The 20,541-nt window shown below is 37.3% G+C and overlaps 1 protein-coding gene across 1 annotated transcript in view; it reads left to right on the top strand.

Annotated features, from left to right (window-relative positions):
• dnr1 (E3 ubiquitin-protein ligase defense repressor 1) overlaps positions 1-20,541 on the top strand; it is a 42,444-nt gene that overhangs the window by 17,541 nt on the left and 4,362 nt on the right. The window contains exons 2-3 of the mRNA XM_028309097.1: positions 13,819-14,579; positions 17,326-17,542. Of these exons, the coding sequence (XP_028164898.1) occupies positions 13,819-14,579; positions 17,326-17,542 (978 nt within the window). The remainder of the gene's footprint in view (positions 1-13,818; positions 14,580-17,325; positions 17,543-20,541) is intronic.

The raw sequence follows: 20,541 nt of genomic DNA, 5'->3' as shown, positions 1-20,541 counted from the left end.
CTGACGGCTTAACGAGCCAGCCGAGGCACGGGACCTAGTTATTTCTCTTCGGAAAATCAGGTTGTTTCAAGCCTGCGATGCGCCTTTATTTAGCTAATTATTGTTACACCGTAATTTTTTCAGACGTGTATGATATTAATAAACATAACCCTCCTTCTGGTACAGTCGGGTAAATACAAAGATTGGATTTTTTTGGACAGACGTTTTTCTGTTTATACATTTATACATTAGTTAAATACATTTATTCGTGACTAGCGGCCGCCCGCCCGACTTCGTACGCGTGGATCCCGTTTTACCCCCTTAGGGGTGGAGTTTCGTTAAATCCTTTTTTAGCAGTTGCCTGCGTCATAACATCTACCTGCATGTCAAATTTCAGCCCGATCCGTCCAGTGGTTTGGGCTGTGCTCCGATAGATCACCATGTCAGTCAGTCAGTCAACTACCTTTGAGTTATAATATTTAGATTTGCATTATCAGACGGCATAGTACCAGATGCGCCTTTAGTGTGGAGCATGTGATTTTTGTGTTTTATAATAATTTTTTTATCATATCGACAGTCGATACTCATCAACAAACAACACTGGTAGTTAATAGTAACTCGTCTCGGAACGTCTATGCTCTCTTAAGACAATTTTCGAGATTATACCATTGCATCCAGTTCGCAGCTTCGGAAGGCGAGTTTGATACTTTCGTTTGATGGCTCTAACTTTTTTTGGACTAAATTGTGTTTTTTGTTAAAAAAGTAAGTACAGATACAAGTTTTTTTGGCGTATCAACCTTTAATAACGAAAATATTCTGTACATAATTTACAAAGTTATAGAAGAGGAAAACTTTAAAGTAAAGTAAAAAATGTTTTATTTGACAAAAAGAGCGACATCACATTCTTGAGTGCCATAGTTGCATTTTCTCCAAATCAATCTTTAAGTGACCATGTCTCTCTTGATTGAACGAATTAATTTTAGAATATCAAATGAAACTTTATTTGAAGCATTCTAGACTAAACTCAAGTTGTACCTATTTCAGTAATACATACCACGAACACTCTACTACCCAAAAAGACTGGATTCTTAGGCTGGGTTGCACCATCTTACTTTCATTTTGACAAACGTCAAAAATCTGTCAAACTCCAACTAAAATGCACTGGTTAACGTCATAGTTACCGTTAAATTTGGGTGGTGTAACTTAGCTTTAGTAATTGTCAAAATTACTAATTGTCACTTAGAACCAAAATAATAANGGCGGAGGTGGAGAACATGGTCAATAGTCGCCCATTGTCGCATGTGTCAGTAGATCCGACAACGGGAGAGTCGTTAACGCCGAATCATTTTCTTTTAGGCAGCTCTTCAAATCTGCCTTGTATCGGGGAATTTGATGACACCGACTTACATCTGAGGAAGCAGTGGCGGAAGGCGCAACGCTTAGCAGACATGTTCTGGAAAAGATGGGTGCGAGAAGTTTTGCCAGACATGCTGCCACGGAAAAAATGGAACTCAGAGCAGGCGCCGTTGCAGGTGGGTGACTTGGTGTTAGTTGTGGACCCAAGTTCTACTCGTAATACATGGCCCAAAGGGATTATTCATCGGGTCTATCCTGGAAAGGACGGACGCATCAGAACCGTGGACGTCAGAACTAAGACCGGAATTTGGCGTAGGTCAGCGTCGCGCGTCGCCCCAATATCCTTGGATAGTGAGTGCTGTTCCAGCACTAGGGTGGGGAGTGTTGCCGATGCATAAAACCTCCTTAGAGGTTTTTCTCTTAGGTTTGATTTTCATATAAAAACTTGGTTTGACGACTGTGTCAGTTGAAAAGCATTCCGTGCAAAAGCTGGTGGTTTACAACATGCATGAAATAAATAATGATAATGACACACTACATCTTTGAACCCCATTTGTACTCTAACCAAGTCTGAAACTAAGGCAATAAAGCCCTTAGTAAAAATGTGCGAATAATATGACGCATAGCAACCAAAAAGAAGCTATTTTCATGAATCTGATTCAGTAAAGGGTATTACTTCTCTAGTGGAATGTAAAATGCCACAACAACGGTTGGCAACGCATCAACAACTCCCCTTTTATTGCAAATGTCTATGGCCTGCGGTATAACAACTTTCCATCTGATAATCCGTACGAGTGGTTTGCCTTTGCCAATTCGTTGACTTGACTAAAATTCCGGTAAAAGTAATTCCGGTGTTAATAAAATAATAAACAAATGTGGTCCCAAAATTGCACCTTGCAGCACTCCTTAAAACGCTACACAGATCACGTATACCCATCTCCCACTACTATACCTGTTCGCCCACTTGAAAATACGGGTTTTAACGCCTATGTAATTACGTTTAAAGCAGAAAATCGCATGGCTGAAGAAAAAGTGGGGAGTGCAAGCGTAATAAGTAATCGTAAAAATATTATGAGGTAATGCAAGCTGAAGGATGCAGAAGATATAATATTGTTTACAAACACAATGTAACCTTTTAATGAATATGCTCTTGAAGTACCTGATAACTGAGTGGGTCGAGTACTTGAACTGGTTGGTAGTACAAATATTGACTTTATACTTATTTGCCAAGTAACGGATCTTCAATGCTTGGTAACTCTACCATTTTACGCTTCCAAAGCTTGTTTTTCAAACTTTTAAACGACTTCATCTTCGTGCCTATATTTATAGGCGTTTTGAAAGTGTAAATCTATTTTATTGCCTACGTTTTGTTATTCTACGATCTCGAAGAGTTTAAAACTCTCTGCCTTGGGAAAGTATCCCGTCTGGGCGTTGAAGGGATCCCACACAACTTTTGGTCACGGTTTCATCACGTGTAGCTTTGGACAGCTTCCAAATTGACCTAAGTCATCGACCATTCGATCATAGGCGGGGTTCCCTTGTTACAGTAATAGGAAAAACTATAGAAGATTGCTTAAAAAGATTCTATACAATCTTTTTTATCAATTGTACAATCGCGGAACTAATTTGACTGACAATACCCCATGAATTCTAAATGGACTCACTCAAACATAATAATATTTTTGATATTCCGTTAGCCGTTTTTACCTACAAAGAGACCTTCTGAAAGTATTAAAATTAACTTGTTTTGTTATCAACATAGAACTTCAAAGACAATGCCAGTCACTAATAATATAATATGAAAAGCCAGAAAAAGTCAAAAGGTTACACGGATTTTTCAGACAAATTCCTATTATTTCAGCTGGCAGCCATTCAAGACGAAATAGGTAAAGTCCCGTTACATGTATGAAACGCGTGAAATTCGTTGGACCGAGTCCAAAAAGATGACGATTGCATTCTCCTAAAATGGGTTAACATATGTTTTGGTTGTAACCACTTGTGAAAGTTCTCTGAATATTCATAAAAACTAAAATAGTCTTAAACAAAATAGTTGCCACTTTCCATCACAACGAAGTCTACATTTTTTGGGAGAATTCGACAAAGCTTTATGACAAAACACTTGGCCAAATGCCTCAACTTTAAATTCACCTTCAACCTGATATCTAGATTTATTATTTATATATGTATATTTACAGATTTTTGATTTTTAAATAAGTATGCATCTTTAAAAACGACAATAAAACTCAAGGGCACAACGACCTCTTGGCAATGATTTTATTTTCAGTGTGTGAGCAATTACGTGCTTCCTAATAAGTATGTCATATCATAAAACTTTATCGACAACACGTCCAAATTGTGTCCAAACCGAAAAATCTATGAGAAATTCAGCGTTTGAACTTCCTACACTGTCTACGAACTGTAAAATTCGCCTAGGCCCACTTTATATTCCCAATGAGTGTTACTTACGAACAATACAATACGTGCCTTAAATATTGAGTATGTGATTGTTTTTCTTGGGTCTAATAACAAAACTGTTTAGTACTCTCAAGGATAGGTCACTGAAATTAGAAAGGAATTACAATACTGTGTAACTCGTACGTGAACAAGTATAGTTAAATTTTCATTTTATTAGTAGATACTATGGTCAAATGTGATTGGCAACCCGTGGTAGGTAGGTACTTACACCTAACAGAGATTAGTTAGTTGCGATGGTTACCATGTTGTGTTTAGAGAAACCATTTGAAGAGCTTAAAAGGTATTTGAAGAAACATTCTAATCATCATTTACTTACCTATTGCCTTTAAAATAGTTGATTTTGTTATGACAACTTTCATTGGTGCAGTTCTTTACGTCTCCCTTATTTATCTTATTTTGTTTTTGGAAAATCTTATCTAAATACGGATTAAACGAATAGTGGGTATTCAAATTGAAAAACAAAAGACATGTTTTTCATATTCCGTTGGTTTATCTATCTTCAGTGCGTTGACAAGCGATAACTTATCATGTGGCTTGTAGTCATGAAAAATTAAAAATAGAAACTGCTGAATTATTGAAAAGAAACATTTAGGTATAGTATACAGTGTGAGTCACGTTAAAGTGTACATATGAAAATAGATGAAACTAGACCTATTTTTATCGACAAAAAATAGGTTAAAATTTTTTTGAGATTTTTTTTTATTTTTTTATAGAATTTTTTTTCTACCAATTACTTATTGTAAAGAAAACGTAATAACTTTTAAACTAAGCGGTATATACTGATAAAATAAAAACAGTAATAATGCTAAATAACAGGCAATAGTAAAAAAATACATAAAATACACAAAAAATGCCAAAAAATAATAAAAAATGATACTTTTTGAAAAAAAAACTGCTTAAAAATTCGTGTTTTTTTGGTTATTTGATAAATTTCTCCAAAAAATGCCCCTATAACAGGTGGTTTTTATTGTTTTATATCATTCTCTATCGTATTACCTTTGTAAAACCAAAAATCGCATGTCTCTATCCCTATCACAACATTTGCTATGATCGTTTGAACTAAGCCTCTCCGGGCGCGCCATTCAACGCTTCGTTAACAACGAAACTGAAAATGGCTCTAGATTTGTAATTTTGATAAAGACAAGTTAGATTTCAAGTAAAAACAAAAGATTTCGAAGTAAAATAAGCATTTTAGTTAAAATTGAAATTGTCCCTACCTGTAGAGGAGAATAATGTTGTGATAGGCCTTTGTTCAAACTATCATAGCAAATGTTGTGATAGGGATAGAGACATGCAATTTTTGGTTTTACAAAGGTAATGCGATAGAAAATAATACAAAACAATAAAAACCACCTGTTATAGGGGCATTTTTTGGAGAAATTTATGAAATAACCAAAAAAACACGAAATTTTAAGCAATTTTTTTTCAAAAAGTATCATTTTTTATTATTTTTTGGCATTTTTTGTGTATTTTTTGTATTTTTTTACTATTGCCTGTTATTTAACATTATAACTGTTTTTACTTTATCAGGATATACCGCTTAGTTTAAAAGTTATTACGTTTTCTTTACAATAAGTAATTGGAAGGAAAAAAATTCTAAAAAAAATTAAAAAAAAATCTCAAAAAATTTTTGACCTCTTTTTTGTCGATAAAAATAGGTCTAGTTTCATCTATTTTCATATGTACACTTTAACGTGACTCACACTGTATACCTACAGTTAAAAAACAAATTTTAAAGCATAGTAACAATGTATCCTTTGTGTTATGTTAAATCGCAAACAAGATGGCCGGCAGACGCCAGTTTACGCGCGAAAATTTTATGCGCATCACAAAGTAGTGAGACCAGAGCTGTGGTAAAGTCAACAAACACGAATAAGGATATTTTATGGCATGTGTGGTTAAGTTATCAGACTCTGCCATATTCGTTCTGTTTGATAATGGACAACCGCTAACTAACTATGTAACCTAAAATTGTAACTTGGCAACATTCGCTACAAATACCAACATTAATTTACATGTTGATATTACATTAAATATTTACTAACTGGGTAGGTACCTACTATGATTGAAAACAAGTCAAATTAAACTAGACACAGAGGCCTATACAGGATGCTTTTCAATTTCAATGATGTAATCGAGTCGTATAAAATTAACGCCAGAAAAATATTTTCACGTCTCATTGACTTTATCCCACGTGACTGAGCAGTTCTAAACGAATGCCAAAATTCAATACATTACTGAGTATATGCCTACATTTCTATACTATGTAAACAAACTCATAAAATATTACGGCAATAAAGCGCGTATAAAATAAGACGCAGTTGTAGACTACAATGAGTAGTAATAAGTAGGTAGGTACCAGTGTGATTCATACTTAAATGTTTGTACTTTTGAATTTTGTAAATGTTTTTGACCTCAATTTCGGCTTTAAATAAATCGTATTTGTTTCTATGAGTCTCCAAGGACTATCTTCTTTCAGCAGAAGTTTCGTCAGCCAATACCTACTCATGGTGACAACGATTCATTTATTCTGAATTCTTTTAAATATCCTGTTATTAGGTAATTTCGTATTTATTCTGTCTTTTATCATACTCACCAAGAAATCATTTGCTAGCCTGGTCTAGTTTAATGACAATTCCAGTTATTACAATTCTTCTCTCAGTTATTTCATTTTCATATAAAACGGTTTCACATTATTTGCATACATGTTATGTACTACTTGTGTGGAACGATGCCAACAGAGTTGTAAAAGCTGTAATTGCGAAATACTGGAGTCAATAAAGAAACGTTTTTATGTCGACAGGCGCCAAGGCGATCCTTTTATGCGACTGAAGTTTCGAAAGATAAGGGTCTGGAACTCTGGAGGAGTTGAGGCTATTGACGTATCTTTGTCGATATGTATAGGCATAGAAGATCGTCTAATTTGGAATGCTCTTAATTCAAATGGATTAAGTACTAAATCATTAACTATCAATTAATAAGTCTACGATGTGAAGACGGTTTCAATTTAAAAATACTTAATCGTTATTCAGAACAATCAAACTTCTTAGAACAGCTTAATAACTGTATATTTAGTTCAAAGTTAACGGCCATCTTTGATGTTTTTGTAACTTTGTCTGTCTGAAGCATACTTCCTCGTAAATAAGTCTGTCTCTGCCAGATGTCTGCATTAAAAAAAGGACGGATTCATGATGTAATTTTAGATTTCCAAACGGGGTTACGATACTTACGAGTACGATAGCTCTCTGTGTGATCCAATAAGCGTATAAAGATCACGGAAACAGATCGTAAACAGCCTGTAGTAATATAAGATGCTTGTTTTGCTTCGGCAGCTATTTGTTTGAGTTAGTTGTTATTGGGTAAACAGTCGTTTAATGTGGAAAACACTCGTTATGTTTATTTACTAATTATCTACCTACCTTGTATTATTTAAGATTTTGATTGTAATCTATACAATGTAGGTAATTCGCATTAACAATGTGTTTACTTGCATTCACTCTTTACTCTTTACCGATATCTCATTATTTACGGGTAGAGGCATTAACAGGTGACCGATAAGCTACTTATTATGTTACTTATCGCCAATTATACAAATACAATAACAAATTCCAAAAGCACGCATTTTTATAATGCGCAGTAACTATTTTCGCGAAACCTGTTTTCTGTTTACATAAAACTATAGCCTGAGCAAACAATTAACAAGTCTGTTCTATCTCTTGTAAATTCGTTGTAAAGACAGAGATGGATGATAACTACGGGCATGCAAATTACGATCATGGGAATGTTTTGATTGATACCTATCTAACAGACTTTAATAATTTGAACGAAGAATTTTATAATGAATAAAATGAATAGTCAAATAATGTAAAAAAATGTAAAAATAAATTAGTTACCTACTTTCCTTTCCTTGACCCAAAAAAATTTTAAAGTTCGCACTTTTTCTTTTGACGCATTCGCTCGTTTGGATGATCTTAATACCTAAACTTTTTTTTAAACCTAACCCAAAATGAAAGGATTTGCTAACAGGTAAATTAATGACGTCATTACAACAAATATTTACCATGCAGATTTAGTTAAGTTCAATGTAAAAATCAAGGTAATGAAGAGTGATGAACAAAGTAATTTGTGATGTAGGTAATTACTTCAAGCAAGACCTTCAAATACAGATGCCATAGATAATAATATTAGAAGCTACTATTGAAAATACGTGTAAAATTCTCAAAACTTAATCGGAGAATCGTATTGTTGTAGGTAAAGGAGAAGTCCTCAGTAGTCAGCTTTTTCGATGAAATAAGTCTTAGATAGAATAAGTCTTCTATGATAAAGTTTTTATTTAACTGTGAACTTTTCGGATATTCCGCCATGTATTTTAATATGCATTATCTTGTTTACTACCAATTTAATCATTAGCCTGCTTACCAGTTCTATGACGTTATTACTTGCATGAGTTTGCAGTTTCTGATCAATGTGTGTCGATATTAGTAACATGACTAATATACAATTACTTAGCTATAAAAGGTAACTTAAACTGCATCTTCAAGGAAATCTACTGAACATACAAGGCTATGAAATCGATTTGCATTTAGAGTAACTGTTTGGTATTCACAAACAAAGACCAAAACCTAACTAAACTGTAGAATAAATTCTAAATATTCTTAAAGTCTGCTTCGCTTCTGACTAGTCTGGTCTTCTAGACGTTACGAGACCAATAAACTTTCTGAAATTTAACAATGTCTTCGTAATGTAATAATTTATCATGCTTAGAATCAAGTGTAAACTTAAACAAAGCAAAGTAAACCTCACACACAGGCGTGATTACATCCAAAACAGTTTCTGTATCATATGGAAGTCATTAACTGCAAGGTCCTTCTTGTTTGGCCACGAGTCTTTTGTGTTTTCGTTCTAACTTCGCAGTTAACCATAGTTTTTGCAATGTTTATGTAAATAGCACGTCTATTGTTATTAGTAACATCCTGTTCTTCGTGTGAAGATTTCGAAATTTAGGATGTCCATTTCCATGTGAGGATTTCAAAATTTTGGATATTATATGTATTTCACTCTCTACTCACCTACATTCAGAAAGATTTTTAGAAATTAACTTTTCTAAGATTCATTGCTGTATCAAAATTACCATCAGTGTATATTAGGTGCTTACATAAGAAGCTGCGGCCGTGTGGTGACGGCAGAGTAGAATACATTTGTCACCAACCCCTACTCTTCCCGCGGGTGTCGTAAGAGGCGACTTAGGGACTACACATCAAACAGAGAACGGGCAGCAGCGCTCTCTGACAGACATAAATCTTTTAAACTGCGATCTCCAACCCGCCTGCCAAGCGTGGGGATTATGGCAAAACCCTTTACTATAGTGGAGGAGGCTCATAGTCCAGCAGTGGACTGTAAAGGGCTGTTGATGATGATGATGATGACATAAGAAGCTAGGTTTCAACAGGTTTTGTCACAGTACGTTCTCCGGCTTCTAGGCTAGAGGTTCTAGATTCTCGTAGAAAAGCTCGTAGATTTCTATGTACAATTTATACATATCCTGCCACTCAGGAAATGTAAATAATTGTATGCTGGGGCTTAAAATTTGCTAATTTGTATAACTGACTACAATATTCTAAAAATATGTTTTGATCATTTTAGGTGAATTTGTTAGATACAGTAACGCCTAAACTTCAAACAAAGTTTCTGACGATGTTTTGATGGCTTATCTATAAGTAGGTACCTGATTGAAGGCTATAAACAGTTACTGTTCCAATCCCAAAAGTGATATTTATGTATGCTTTCGTCATCGTCTTAAGTTACAATACGATCTAGACTGTCTCTCCAAATTGGAATAATTGCTTCTGACATTTATATTAATGTGTAAATCTCAATTGTAATGAACACACAAATAGCGGGTTATATTTGGCAGCGAGGTTAATCTGTTTCACTGTTTGGAGATCTCTCGGTCGACTGCTCGCTCGATCAGTCGCCTTTCGTCGAAAATACACGCGACCAGTCAGCCATCTAGTCGAGCTCGCGTGCCATGTACCCTGCGCGTGATCACGGCATGGCTTAGGGAGTGAGCAAGATAACTGCACGTGTTGGAAAGAGATGGGTAGAAAACATCAGAGTCCCGGTGTTTTGCTTCTCTGTGATTCCCATTTTGCTTTTTGTTGAGCACTGTTTTGCTAGGCGTAGGCGATCACATTGTAGATGCATCGATAATGTCATTAAAGTTAAATCAGAAAATACTTAAAGCTGTTGAAACTGCAGGTGAATCGGCATTATCTTCAATATCCTCACTAATGTTCGAATAACTTTGTAGGTCTCAATCTTGGTTAGGTTTCTTTGTTTATATGTACATTCATAATTCATTTCATTACTTTTCTGAGTAAGTAAACAAGTTTATTGCGTTTCTCATAATTGAATATTAGTTAGGTACTTACGCATTGTTATACAACTAACAATCTTCGTCGTCAGTTATAGATTTACCAGTAGCGTAAACAGGCGTGACCTCGATCTCATTTCAGTTATTTTTATGCATAGGCTGAAATAAATACCTATCTAAAAGATAAGCAATAAGTACTTCACTGACGACTGTACATTAGCTATTCTAATTTGTACCTTCCTTGTTACAATATTTTGTTGCGCAGTGTTATCAAAACTCGTCATATAAACCGTCGTATTACCTATGTGGTAAGACTCAAAATGGAATCAAGACATCATGCGGTCAATGGCCTCAAACCCTTAGGAAGCGCAAACGCACACGTGTGACATTTCGAAATCGCGGGACAAGATGGCGGGGAAGGTGTTGTCATTGTAGCTTTTGGAAAAACAGGATCTGGATAGATTCCTACGTATTTTTTGGAAATTAAATAAAAGATAATATATTTACAATAGCAGCTACCTAGTTCTTATGTGGTACCTGCTTGCTATGTAGTGCAAGCCGTTCTCTTGGTCCATTGTCGTGATGACTGAATATTTCCATTCAATATTCTTTAATTTCTTATTAGGAAATGTTATTGCTAATATTAATGATTTCAGCAATATAGTACAAATTCCAAGGTGGTTGGTATGTATGTAGGTATTTATCATGTTAAACTACTGGTTTTTCAAATTTCCTATTGTGATTTTAGTCTCAAAATAAAAAAATATTGCGAAAACATTGTCACATGCAAAATTTAAAGACTTGAACAATGGATTTGATCTTTATTGAATTTAGCTCTGAAAGTATTTTTTAAATGTTGATTTTTGTTGCCAACTGACTGTCTAGAAGAAAAGGTTTTTCATGAACTTGAGGCAGTTTGTTCAAGACTCTGACATAGTAACAGTGACAGCAACTCCAAACGCAAAAAAGCTGTTAAAACCTGTACATCAAGATTTCCAGCCGAACGGTTCATCACGTATAGCTATTAAGGGTAATGGTTCCAAGAAAATCTGCAGGAAACCTTAACGCGTTTTGGGAACCGGACAAAATTGCCGTATTCCGTGTTCAGAACAATTTTGTAAAACCTTAAAAGAGGCTTGAGGTCATTCTTGTTGTTAGTTAGACAAAAAAAATGAAGACGATCTAGGTTCGACAAAGAATAAATGTAATGACATGACTCGTGAAAATGTAAATGCCTTTCTTGAAACAATTTTTAAAGTTTAACAGTCTCAATGTGTGTTTTATTTTTCCAAGCGAAAATGCAAATTCAGAAGCTGAAATTATGTTTTTGTATCAAATGACACCTCTTTGCTTCCCATCTCACAGAAGTATAGTGTTTCAAAACAATACTAAGGCAGTTCGTTTCATACACTTCTTAGCCGTATGTTTGGTTAAGATAATACATACCTAATACTGGTTTAAATGTTTTTTGTTTTAGGTAGGTATAAAGTAGCTACATGTACGAGTATTTGCAAATTCTTCACGTGATATTGTAAATTTTTCGCATGCTCTAATGTTCTTCTTGGGAATCTTTGAAAATATTTTTGACTACTTAACCACGTGCACAAACACGAGATATTAACATTTAAGCAATATTTTTTTTAGATAATTCTCTAAAATACATATGATACTGGGTAAGGACTTTCGTTACGTATAATTAAACGTAAACTATTGTAGTAATTAAACTGATTACGTCGTCGAAAACAATTATGTTTAATTTATATCGTTTTTCTAAATAGTGTATAGACGTCAACCAACTGATAAATATTCAAAAGTAACAATACAAAGTCCATAAGTCTAGATTATACGAATTCAGAGTGCATTGCTTCACGTTGTGGTTCGTCAACGGTGAACAATCTGAATTGACCATTCGTGACCCAGGTAATCGATGTATCCGGGTTTTTGTATCAGTACCTACTTAATTGTATTGTTATTTCAGTTATCTGTAAAAATATGCCTTTCAGTTGCGCAATAAGTGTACCCTTTTTTCGATTTTTTCATTCCTTGCCTGGTTTTCTATCGTTAATTTTGCATTATTTATTCCTGTATCTCACGTTACGTTTTTACTCTTTATATTATAACGACTGAATTTCAAGACAGTAAGATACAAGTACTTTAATCGCCAGCATCGTCGGAAAATATTTGATAAGCCTCTTATTTATCCCAAGAGAACATGATGTCTAAATATTTAACGAAGCCGTTGCCATGTTTACCCATGGCAGTTTCTAGCACGGTTTGGCTAATGATTCTACTCGTATTAGCGAGCAGAGCAAACGAATTCCAGTTGAGGTGAAGGTGACATTGGTCGCCATGTTTTAGTGCAGATCGAGAAAACCTGACTATTGCTTTAATACCTACCATCTGGCCCGAATAAGCATTTTCAAGGTCTTTTGCCAAACAATTACTTCTGATACACGAGTTACTTTAATTTTAGGCAATGTAAAGATATATGGGTAATATTCAAATTGGCGGACTTTAGACCTAGGAAAGAACATAGGATAGTTTTTATCCCGGTTTTTGAAACAGGGATGCGCGCGATAAAGTTTTTCTGTGACAGACAAAATTCCACGCGGGCGAAGCCGCGGGCGGAAAGCTAGTATTTAATGAATATGAATAAATCTTCTGTAAATAAAGAAAATAAATTGCATGAATTGGTGTGCCTGTGCATCACCTAAATAAACAACTGACAATTTGATACATCCTTGTTCTATAATTCTATATTTTGTGCAAGCTTGATATTGGAGCATGTCATGTACCTACCAGTTCCAGTACCTGCCTACTAGGTATTCATTACTCGCAGTCGCAGGAGTCTACATTTCAGAGACACCTATGCATGTATCTTGTACAGTTGTACTACATGTGTACAAGCTACTCTTTGTCAAAGCAACATAGTAACATCTTTAGGTCTTGTATACTCTTGACGTCATCAATTCTAAAATTTACAAAATCACGTGACATAGGTATATGTATAACAAGTACATGAGTCAAAAAAGAAGATAGGTAGGTGCCTGTTGCCGAGCGGATTTCACAATTTTGTAGCTATGGAAGATCCTAGACATATTCAATTACTAGGTAACATACAACTTACTACTTAAAACTCTTGAGTACCTAAATGTGAATGGTCCACCAGTCTCTAATGTGTAATTTCCAAAATCCTCGTAGCATTACGACATTCGTGGCTAGACAAATTGGCTATTAATAATGGGTTGCCCACACCACTTTCACTGCCAAACCTGATCTAGACAATTTTGGCCGTCCCTGGAGCATACTACACACTTATAGATGAAACCCATCATTACACCGTTATGATCATTTGCTGTTGCAAAATATATTTCGCAACAATCGCTTAATCTTTAAGAATAGTTAGGTAAGTCGCACGCACAAAAGGAAAATCTCCACAGTAGTTAGGTCTAAAGTCTTTGTTTGTAAGACTGGCGCTTGCGCGTGTGCGACCGAAACCGGTTTGGTTATTGATAGTGTTTCTGGTCATGACGCAATGCTTGGAAATTAGAATAAAGGTAGCATTTGAAGTTATTGTGTATAAGGGTGTGTAAGTTACTGTGATAAATCTTTAAAATTTCTTTCTGTTGTTCCAGGTCTGCGAAAAGTTGGAGATTGGCGCCGAGGCCGACTACTTCGGTCTGCGGGTGTGCCAGGGATCAGGCCCCGGAAGGTGGTTAAACTTGCGGAACCCCCTTGATCCCCACCGAACCCCTGGAGGGCGACTCGACCTCCGCGTCAAGTTCTGGGTGCCCCCACACCTCCTCATCTACGAACCCACTCGCCACCAGTTCTACCTGCACGCGAAACTCGACCTTACTGAAGGCAGACTTGTTGTGGCAGATTTGGAAGTAGCGAGACGCATTATTGCCTACATTGCCCAAGCAGAGACCGGGGATTGCGACCCTGACGCTCCTCCTGTTCACATCTACCAGGAGTGCGAGAAGATTGGACCTCAAGGAGAGAAGCCTGATGATCACATGAATAAGATCATAGATTATCATTGTGAAATTGCTGGTATGCGTGCGTCGCTAGCTCAGTACAGATTATTGAAGGAAATTTCGAACTTGGAGTCGTTTGGAGAAGAGCTATTCTTCTGCAAGCCTGTTACGCAGACAAATAACGCTCACAATCTGTACAGTCACTTGCTTTACCACACGCAGCAAGTTGAGGAGCCCAGGGCGAGGGATGAGCAAGAGATCGATGGTGGGGCGACCGTGGGTTGCCTAGCAACGGGTCAAAATGGCGGCGGCTGCGGTTGCAGACTCAGCACGTGCGTGGGAGTGGGGCCACATGGCATCGTGGTGTACCGGCCGGCGTGCAACGGAGAGCAAGAAATTGGGGTTGAAAAACAAAGGTTAGTTGAGTTTTTTGTATTGAGTCTATGTGGGAGTGAATTTAATTTACTTCCAAATAAGTAATGCCATCATTCTAGCCCACGCCAATTCTTTAATAATATTCGTAGTGCCAATTCCTCTTCTTCCGTCTATACGAGTAGTATTTTTATGGTCAAATCATGACATAACTTTATTTTTTGTTTTTCCGAATTTACAGTTCACACAGGCCACAAGTAGGTAGACGATAAAATTTTAAAGTTTCTACAATTATTATAGAAAATAGAATAGCGCCTTGTCTAACCCCCTTCCAGAACTTACGACTTCGACGTTACACGGGCTATATTATTTCAAAGGAGTAATTATTTGAACAGCTTTATTATGAGTGAAAAACACTCGAATTGATCCACATTACTATAAAGAATAATGATATCATCGAAGTAGCGTAAACAATAATTTTTATCAATACGGCGCAATTACTGAGCATTCCCAATTTCCCAACATTATAAACATTGTTTTAATCTTTTATAAATGACTTTCTTTTACGATAAGAAGGAAAACGATTAATATAGGCAGGTCACGAACGAATTTTAACGTAATCAGTCGTAAAAAAGTTATTTCTACTTCAATTTCAAATAGGTAAACCCTGTTTGATTAAGTTGAACAAACAATGTCAACCTTAACTAGAAGGATGTTAATTTTTTTTTTTTTTTTTTTTTTAAATCCTTCCTGGCCTGGAATTTGTACCATTGGCCGAATACTTGTTAGTTGTCAATAGTATATTCTTTCATGTCGTTAAAATAAAATGTTTGCTTCCAGTTTGCTTCTGAGTTTGCTTCTTCTTTACACAGTTTTGAACTTTAAACTTGTCCTTTTTATAAATGTCCAATTAATGTTGCATTGTGTTACCAGATGCCAATCAATTCAAGGTTCGCGGGTTTTAGTTGGTATAATTTTGACAATACAAAACCTTGCCTCTATTTCGTACAATGTTACACCTATTTCAATGCCTTTCGCACAATTGACACGAAAGTTTGTCTTTTTTTATCTATTTTTGGATAAATAAGATAGTTTTTCACGTTTAAAATAAAACCAGGCTTTGTCAATATTGTTCACTTTAAAACCGTGTCATTACGAGTATGTTTGTACCAAGAACATTATGATAATGCATGTATTGTCACAAAAAAGTTCATGTTTTGCAACTTTCGTATTCACGACCTGCGAGCTGCTTACTGAAATTATTTAGTGCTAATTTACAATGGATTACTTATTCAAAATAATAATTAATTAATTTATATGTAGAAAGTTAGATTAAATTTATCGTAACTTCTACCAACTTAGTTTTTGTCGCGCTCTTTTTAGTCGTTTAACAAAAAATATTTAATATTTTTTATGTATCTTATTGTTATTTGTGTTTCTACTGAAATGTAAACATTGGAATTTTGATGTGATTAATAACGTAGTTTAGAAAAATAGCAGGACCTTATAAGCAGAAACGCTCTACGTAAAATATTATGTTATTCTAAGTAAAATATTACTCGCATTAATAATACAAGTAGGTATGTACAAGATTATTAAGTACTTTATGATGTCATTGCTCAGAATATAAAAATGATGTAATAAGTAACATTACTTACCTAAGTATAATTAATTTTATCAATCTTTGGCTAGTTACTTTATATAAAAACAAAGTATAATAATTTTGACGTTAACGGTGTTTAATACTTTCAACAATTTCTTTCAGCTTTTTCAGCATATTTTAGTGATAAAAATAATACAAAAAATAACACGAGATGTAGTTAATTAATCATTTAAACCGTGTTAAAGATTGTTTTTCGTGCCTAATCTAGGCCGAAAAACAATATAATCTAAGTACTAATATAATATTTTTAAAGACTTTCTACCTAATCCTACTATTTGCACTCTCCGTCCTGTTTCTCAAGATAAGATAATGTGATACTTCGCTTGCTGAAAAGTGATAAAATTGCTAAAATTGTCGAGATAATGTCACATTATTAAGCATACAATAATGTAGCTGAAATAATTAGTAGGCATAGTCACGAAAAATTACTTACGTTTAAATTTTAACAGGTTTATCTTCTGTTTATCAACCTTAAAATCTATACAATTTTCTTTACTATAATTTTACCAAATGCGAAGTTATTGGCTAACAGTAAAACAAAGGAATACAAATTGTTTTAAAGCCTATTATCATTTGTAGGACAGATATTTCTTTAACAATATTGCTTTTAAAGAAATTACCATTAAATACAGAATAGAAAGCCAGGTTAATATTGTCAGTTAATACTTAGTGGACGGTTAGTCATTGTTAAGTAGAGTGTGTAAGGTCAATGTAATTTAAACTATACGCGTGTTTTATGTTAATGCCAATAACGGTTGTCATTTTTGCATTATTCAGCTTTTTGTCGCAGTTTAAAAATAAATTATAAACAAAAGTAGTTTTACAACAATACTTAAAGCATCGTTTTGCGGAGTTAAGGTTCGATCAAACCAACGCGTGATAGCGATGGGTTGCACGCGTTGGTTTGGTCGAACCTATATTCTCATCATCATAGTCTCTGTTGAAAGAACACGACTCTCTTTTATGTAGGTACCAGAGCCACCAGAGGCAAAATTTCCCTGCATTTGTTGGATGATTTTTGGCTTACTCTACGCTGGCATTTATAGAGGCCTGATTTAGTATTTTCTCTCTCAGTCACCTCTTAACGCTTCTAAAATATTAACAAAATCTTTTTCTATCTATTCCAGCATCAAGTACACAGTGATAAACCGCGCGCAGCCACTCCGGCGCATCTTCCAGCTGTCATACGTGACAGCTGAGGGCCACGAGGCGACGCTAAACGTCAAAATGGCCACCTCCGGGCAAGCAGCCGCCCTCTACCGGGCGGTAACGGAAAAACACGCCTTCTACTGCTGCGAGACTGTCAGGAGCGATGTCACGGAACAGTTCATTAGGGATCTGAAGGTGTGTATTTTTTGTTACTACCCTACATTTTATTTGATTGGGAACTTGCGGGAATTTTGAAAACTCTTTTCCCTTTACATGGCAAAACGTGCATTTTGAGTGATAGATCTAAAATACTTATTTTATTAGGGAGTCATATTCAGGGTTAATAAACTGTCATTTACCTACCTGAATAGCTGAAAGATTTCTAGAAAAAAGTCATCAAGACAAGTGTTTGACAAATAATTAAATATTTGTGATAAACAAAAAACAAAGTGATTGTACAACTTATCTCTAAATAGTTGAACGTCCTTTCGGAGGACGCACTAAACTTACTAATATCTCCTCACAAAGATAAAAGAACAAGAAAACATTAAAATCATAAAAGCCGAAGTTTTAAGTCAACGACAAAATGGCGCCTGATGCCTGAATGGTTAGTGCCATTGTAATAAATATTACAAACAGTTAACTCTAATATTGTTGGTGATTATGTGGTTTATTTTAATCACGTGGATGGAACCAATTTAGATTTATAACTAGACGACTGACTTAGAGATATATTAATGAGTTTTTGAGTAGGTAGGTACTCCTCTATATTACGTTAATGTAGCTAATAGTAAAAAAAACGATTCTGTGGTAACGACGTATAGTACCGAAGGTAATGCACAACAACATAAAAAAGTGGCAAAAAGTGCAAATATAGATAATGTATTCTGTTGCATCCTTCAATAACAATGTTTTTCTTTGTTTTGCAACAATATGTTTTACCTAACGTAAATTTTTTTTAATAGCATAAAGGTGAAAAGTGGGCGTAACTCATAATATTCGTAAACAAAGACTTAATGACTTCTATAAAACAGGATAATAATGATTTAAATCCTTGCAATAAGCTGCAACTTAGGGTAGAAATGGTGGGGATCCCCCTACAAAAAACTGACGGTGTCCTCCCGAACCTATTGAAATGAAAGCCACAGATTTTAATCTCCGGAAGGCACCTCAAGTCCAAAGAAGTTTCAAGTTTCATTATTAGCACCACGATAGAAGTAGAATGATGGAATTAGGACTTGGAAGCAGTGCCGTATTATCCATAAGGCACTTTAGGCCAGTGCCTAGGGGCCCACTATGACCAGGGGCCCAGCACTCCCGATTAAAAAATGGAAAAAAATGTTATAAAATATTTTTAAAACTCAAACCACCTCAAAACTTCGCATTATTTTGTTTGGTTTACACATTCAATCGTCATATTTCGATATTGTGGAACCTAGTTCATTTTCGTATATTATTATATTATATTGGCTATATCATTAGATATAGCCAACGCTTTCAATACCATATTACCATCCCTTATTCCACCATACTCGAGGCACTTCAACATCACAGAGTGCCTCAGTACCTTCGAGCGCTGGTGGCCGATTACTTACTGGACCGCGAAGTCCTGTATGTTAACAGAGACGACCAGTTCAAATGGCGCGGGCTAGCCAGCGGGGTTCCGCAGGGTTCGGTGCTCGGTCCACTCTTGTGGAACCTAGGCTTCAACTGGCTCCTCCGGGGCGTCCTTCTCGCGGGCATGAGTGTCATAAATGCTATGCGGATGACACTCTGGTCACTGGCCGGGGGAAGACATTTCGGCCGCGGCACGGCTGCCGTCGGCGGGCGGCACATTAGTCGCTCGCAAGATACGACGCCTCGGCCTGAAAGTCGCGCTGGAGAAGACTGAGGCCCTCTTCTTTCCGGGGCCTCGCCAGCGCGCCCACATTGTGGTTGAGGACGTTAGGATTGACGTCAAAGGCCAGATGAAATATCTGGGCCTCACGCTTGACGGGAGGTGGAATTTTAGCCCGTACCTCAACCAGCTAGCGCCACGCCTCCTCAAGGCAGCCGGCGCACTGAGTTGGCTCCTCCCGAATTTGGGAGGGCCACAAACGAGGTGTCGTCGACTTTATGCCGGCGTTCTGGGGAGCATGGCGCTGTATGGCACCCCAATCTGGGCGGACGCACTCAACAAGAGGGAGAATGCAGGCTCCAGTGGTCCATTGCGCAGAAAGTCGCGAGGACCTACCGCACGTTAGGGCACGCTGTGGCGTGCGTCCTCGCTGGTACTCCTCCTTGGGAGCTAGAAGCTGGGGTCTTTTGTGTCATCTATCACCGGATGGCAGACCAGAAGGCGCGTGGAATGCGCCCGGCCCCAGAGGGGCGCGGCGCCGTCAGGCAGGAAGAGCGCGAGATCATGATCGACCGCTGGAAGGAAGACATGACTCGCGCGCAGTTTGGCCGCCGAACTCTGGACGCCATTGGTCCTGTTCTGGACCAATTAGACTGGATGGAACGACCGCACCGGTTCCTTATGTTCCGTCTGACGCAGGTGCTGACCAGGCATGGCTGCTACGGTTCGTTCCTGCATAGGATCGGGAGAGAGCAATTCCCGCTGTGCCACAAATGCGGCGCGGCGGATGACACGCTGCAGCACACCCTCGCAGTCTGCACAGGCTGGGAGGAGCAGCGCCGTGTCCTCACTGCGGTCGTGGGCCGGGATCTTTCGCTTCCGACCCTGGTCAACGCCATGTTGGGAAGTGGAGGATGCTGTATGGCGTTGGCCTCCTTTTGCGAAGAGGAGGATAAGGCAGCGGAGCGCGAGCGGGAGAACGATCCTCTCGCATCATCACTCCGCAGGCGGAGAAGGGGGTGGAGAAGGCGGTTGTACGACCGTTCTACTCTGCCCCTAGGTGGCGAACAGCAGGCTGGGGGTGCGGGGGCACCCTTGTCACCTTCGTCTGACGGGAACGGCTTGGCGTCGGGCCATTCCCGTCGGACCCTCACAAGGGGGGCGTGTAGGGTCCGCCGTGTAGGCGAGCTGTCACCGGTGGTGTCGCTGAAGTCTAAGGCTACGGCCGGATACTCGCGACACCCCCACTTGGGCGATGACGGAACGCCGCGGAGGTTTTAGTGGGTATACCCCGTTCTTTTCAGGACGGAGCAGCGCTCTTTTTAGGGCGTCGGGAGTCCCACATACCACCCTATCC

The sequence above is a fragment of the Ostrinia furnacalis genome, unplaced genomic scaffold (genome assembly GCF_004193835.3).
Source record: "Ostrinia furnacalis isolate ACB-3 unplaced genomic scaffold, ASM419383v2 OfSCF2609, whole genome shotgun sequence".
Taxonomy (NCBI): Eukaryota; Metazoa; Arthropoda; class Insecta; order Lepidoptera; family Crambidae; genus Ostrinia; species Ostrinia furnacalis.
Note: the sequence above shows the minus strand (reverse complement) of the source record. Positions and strands in the feature narration are given on the sequence as shown.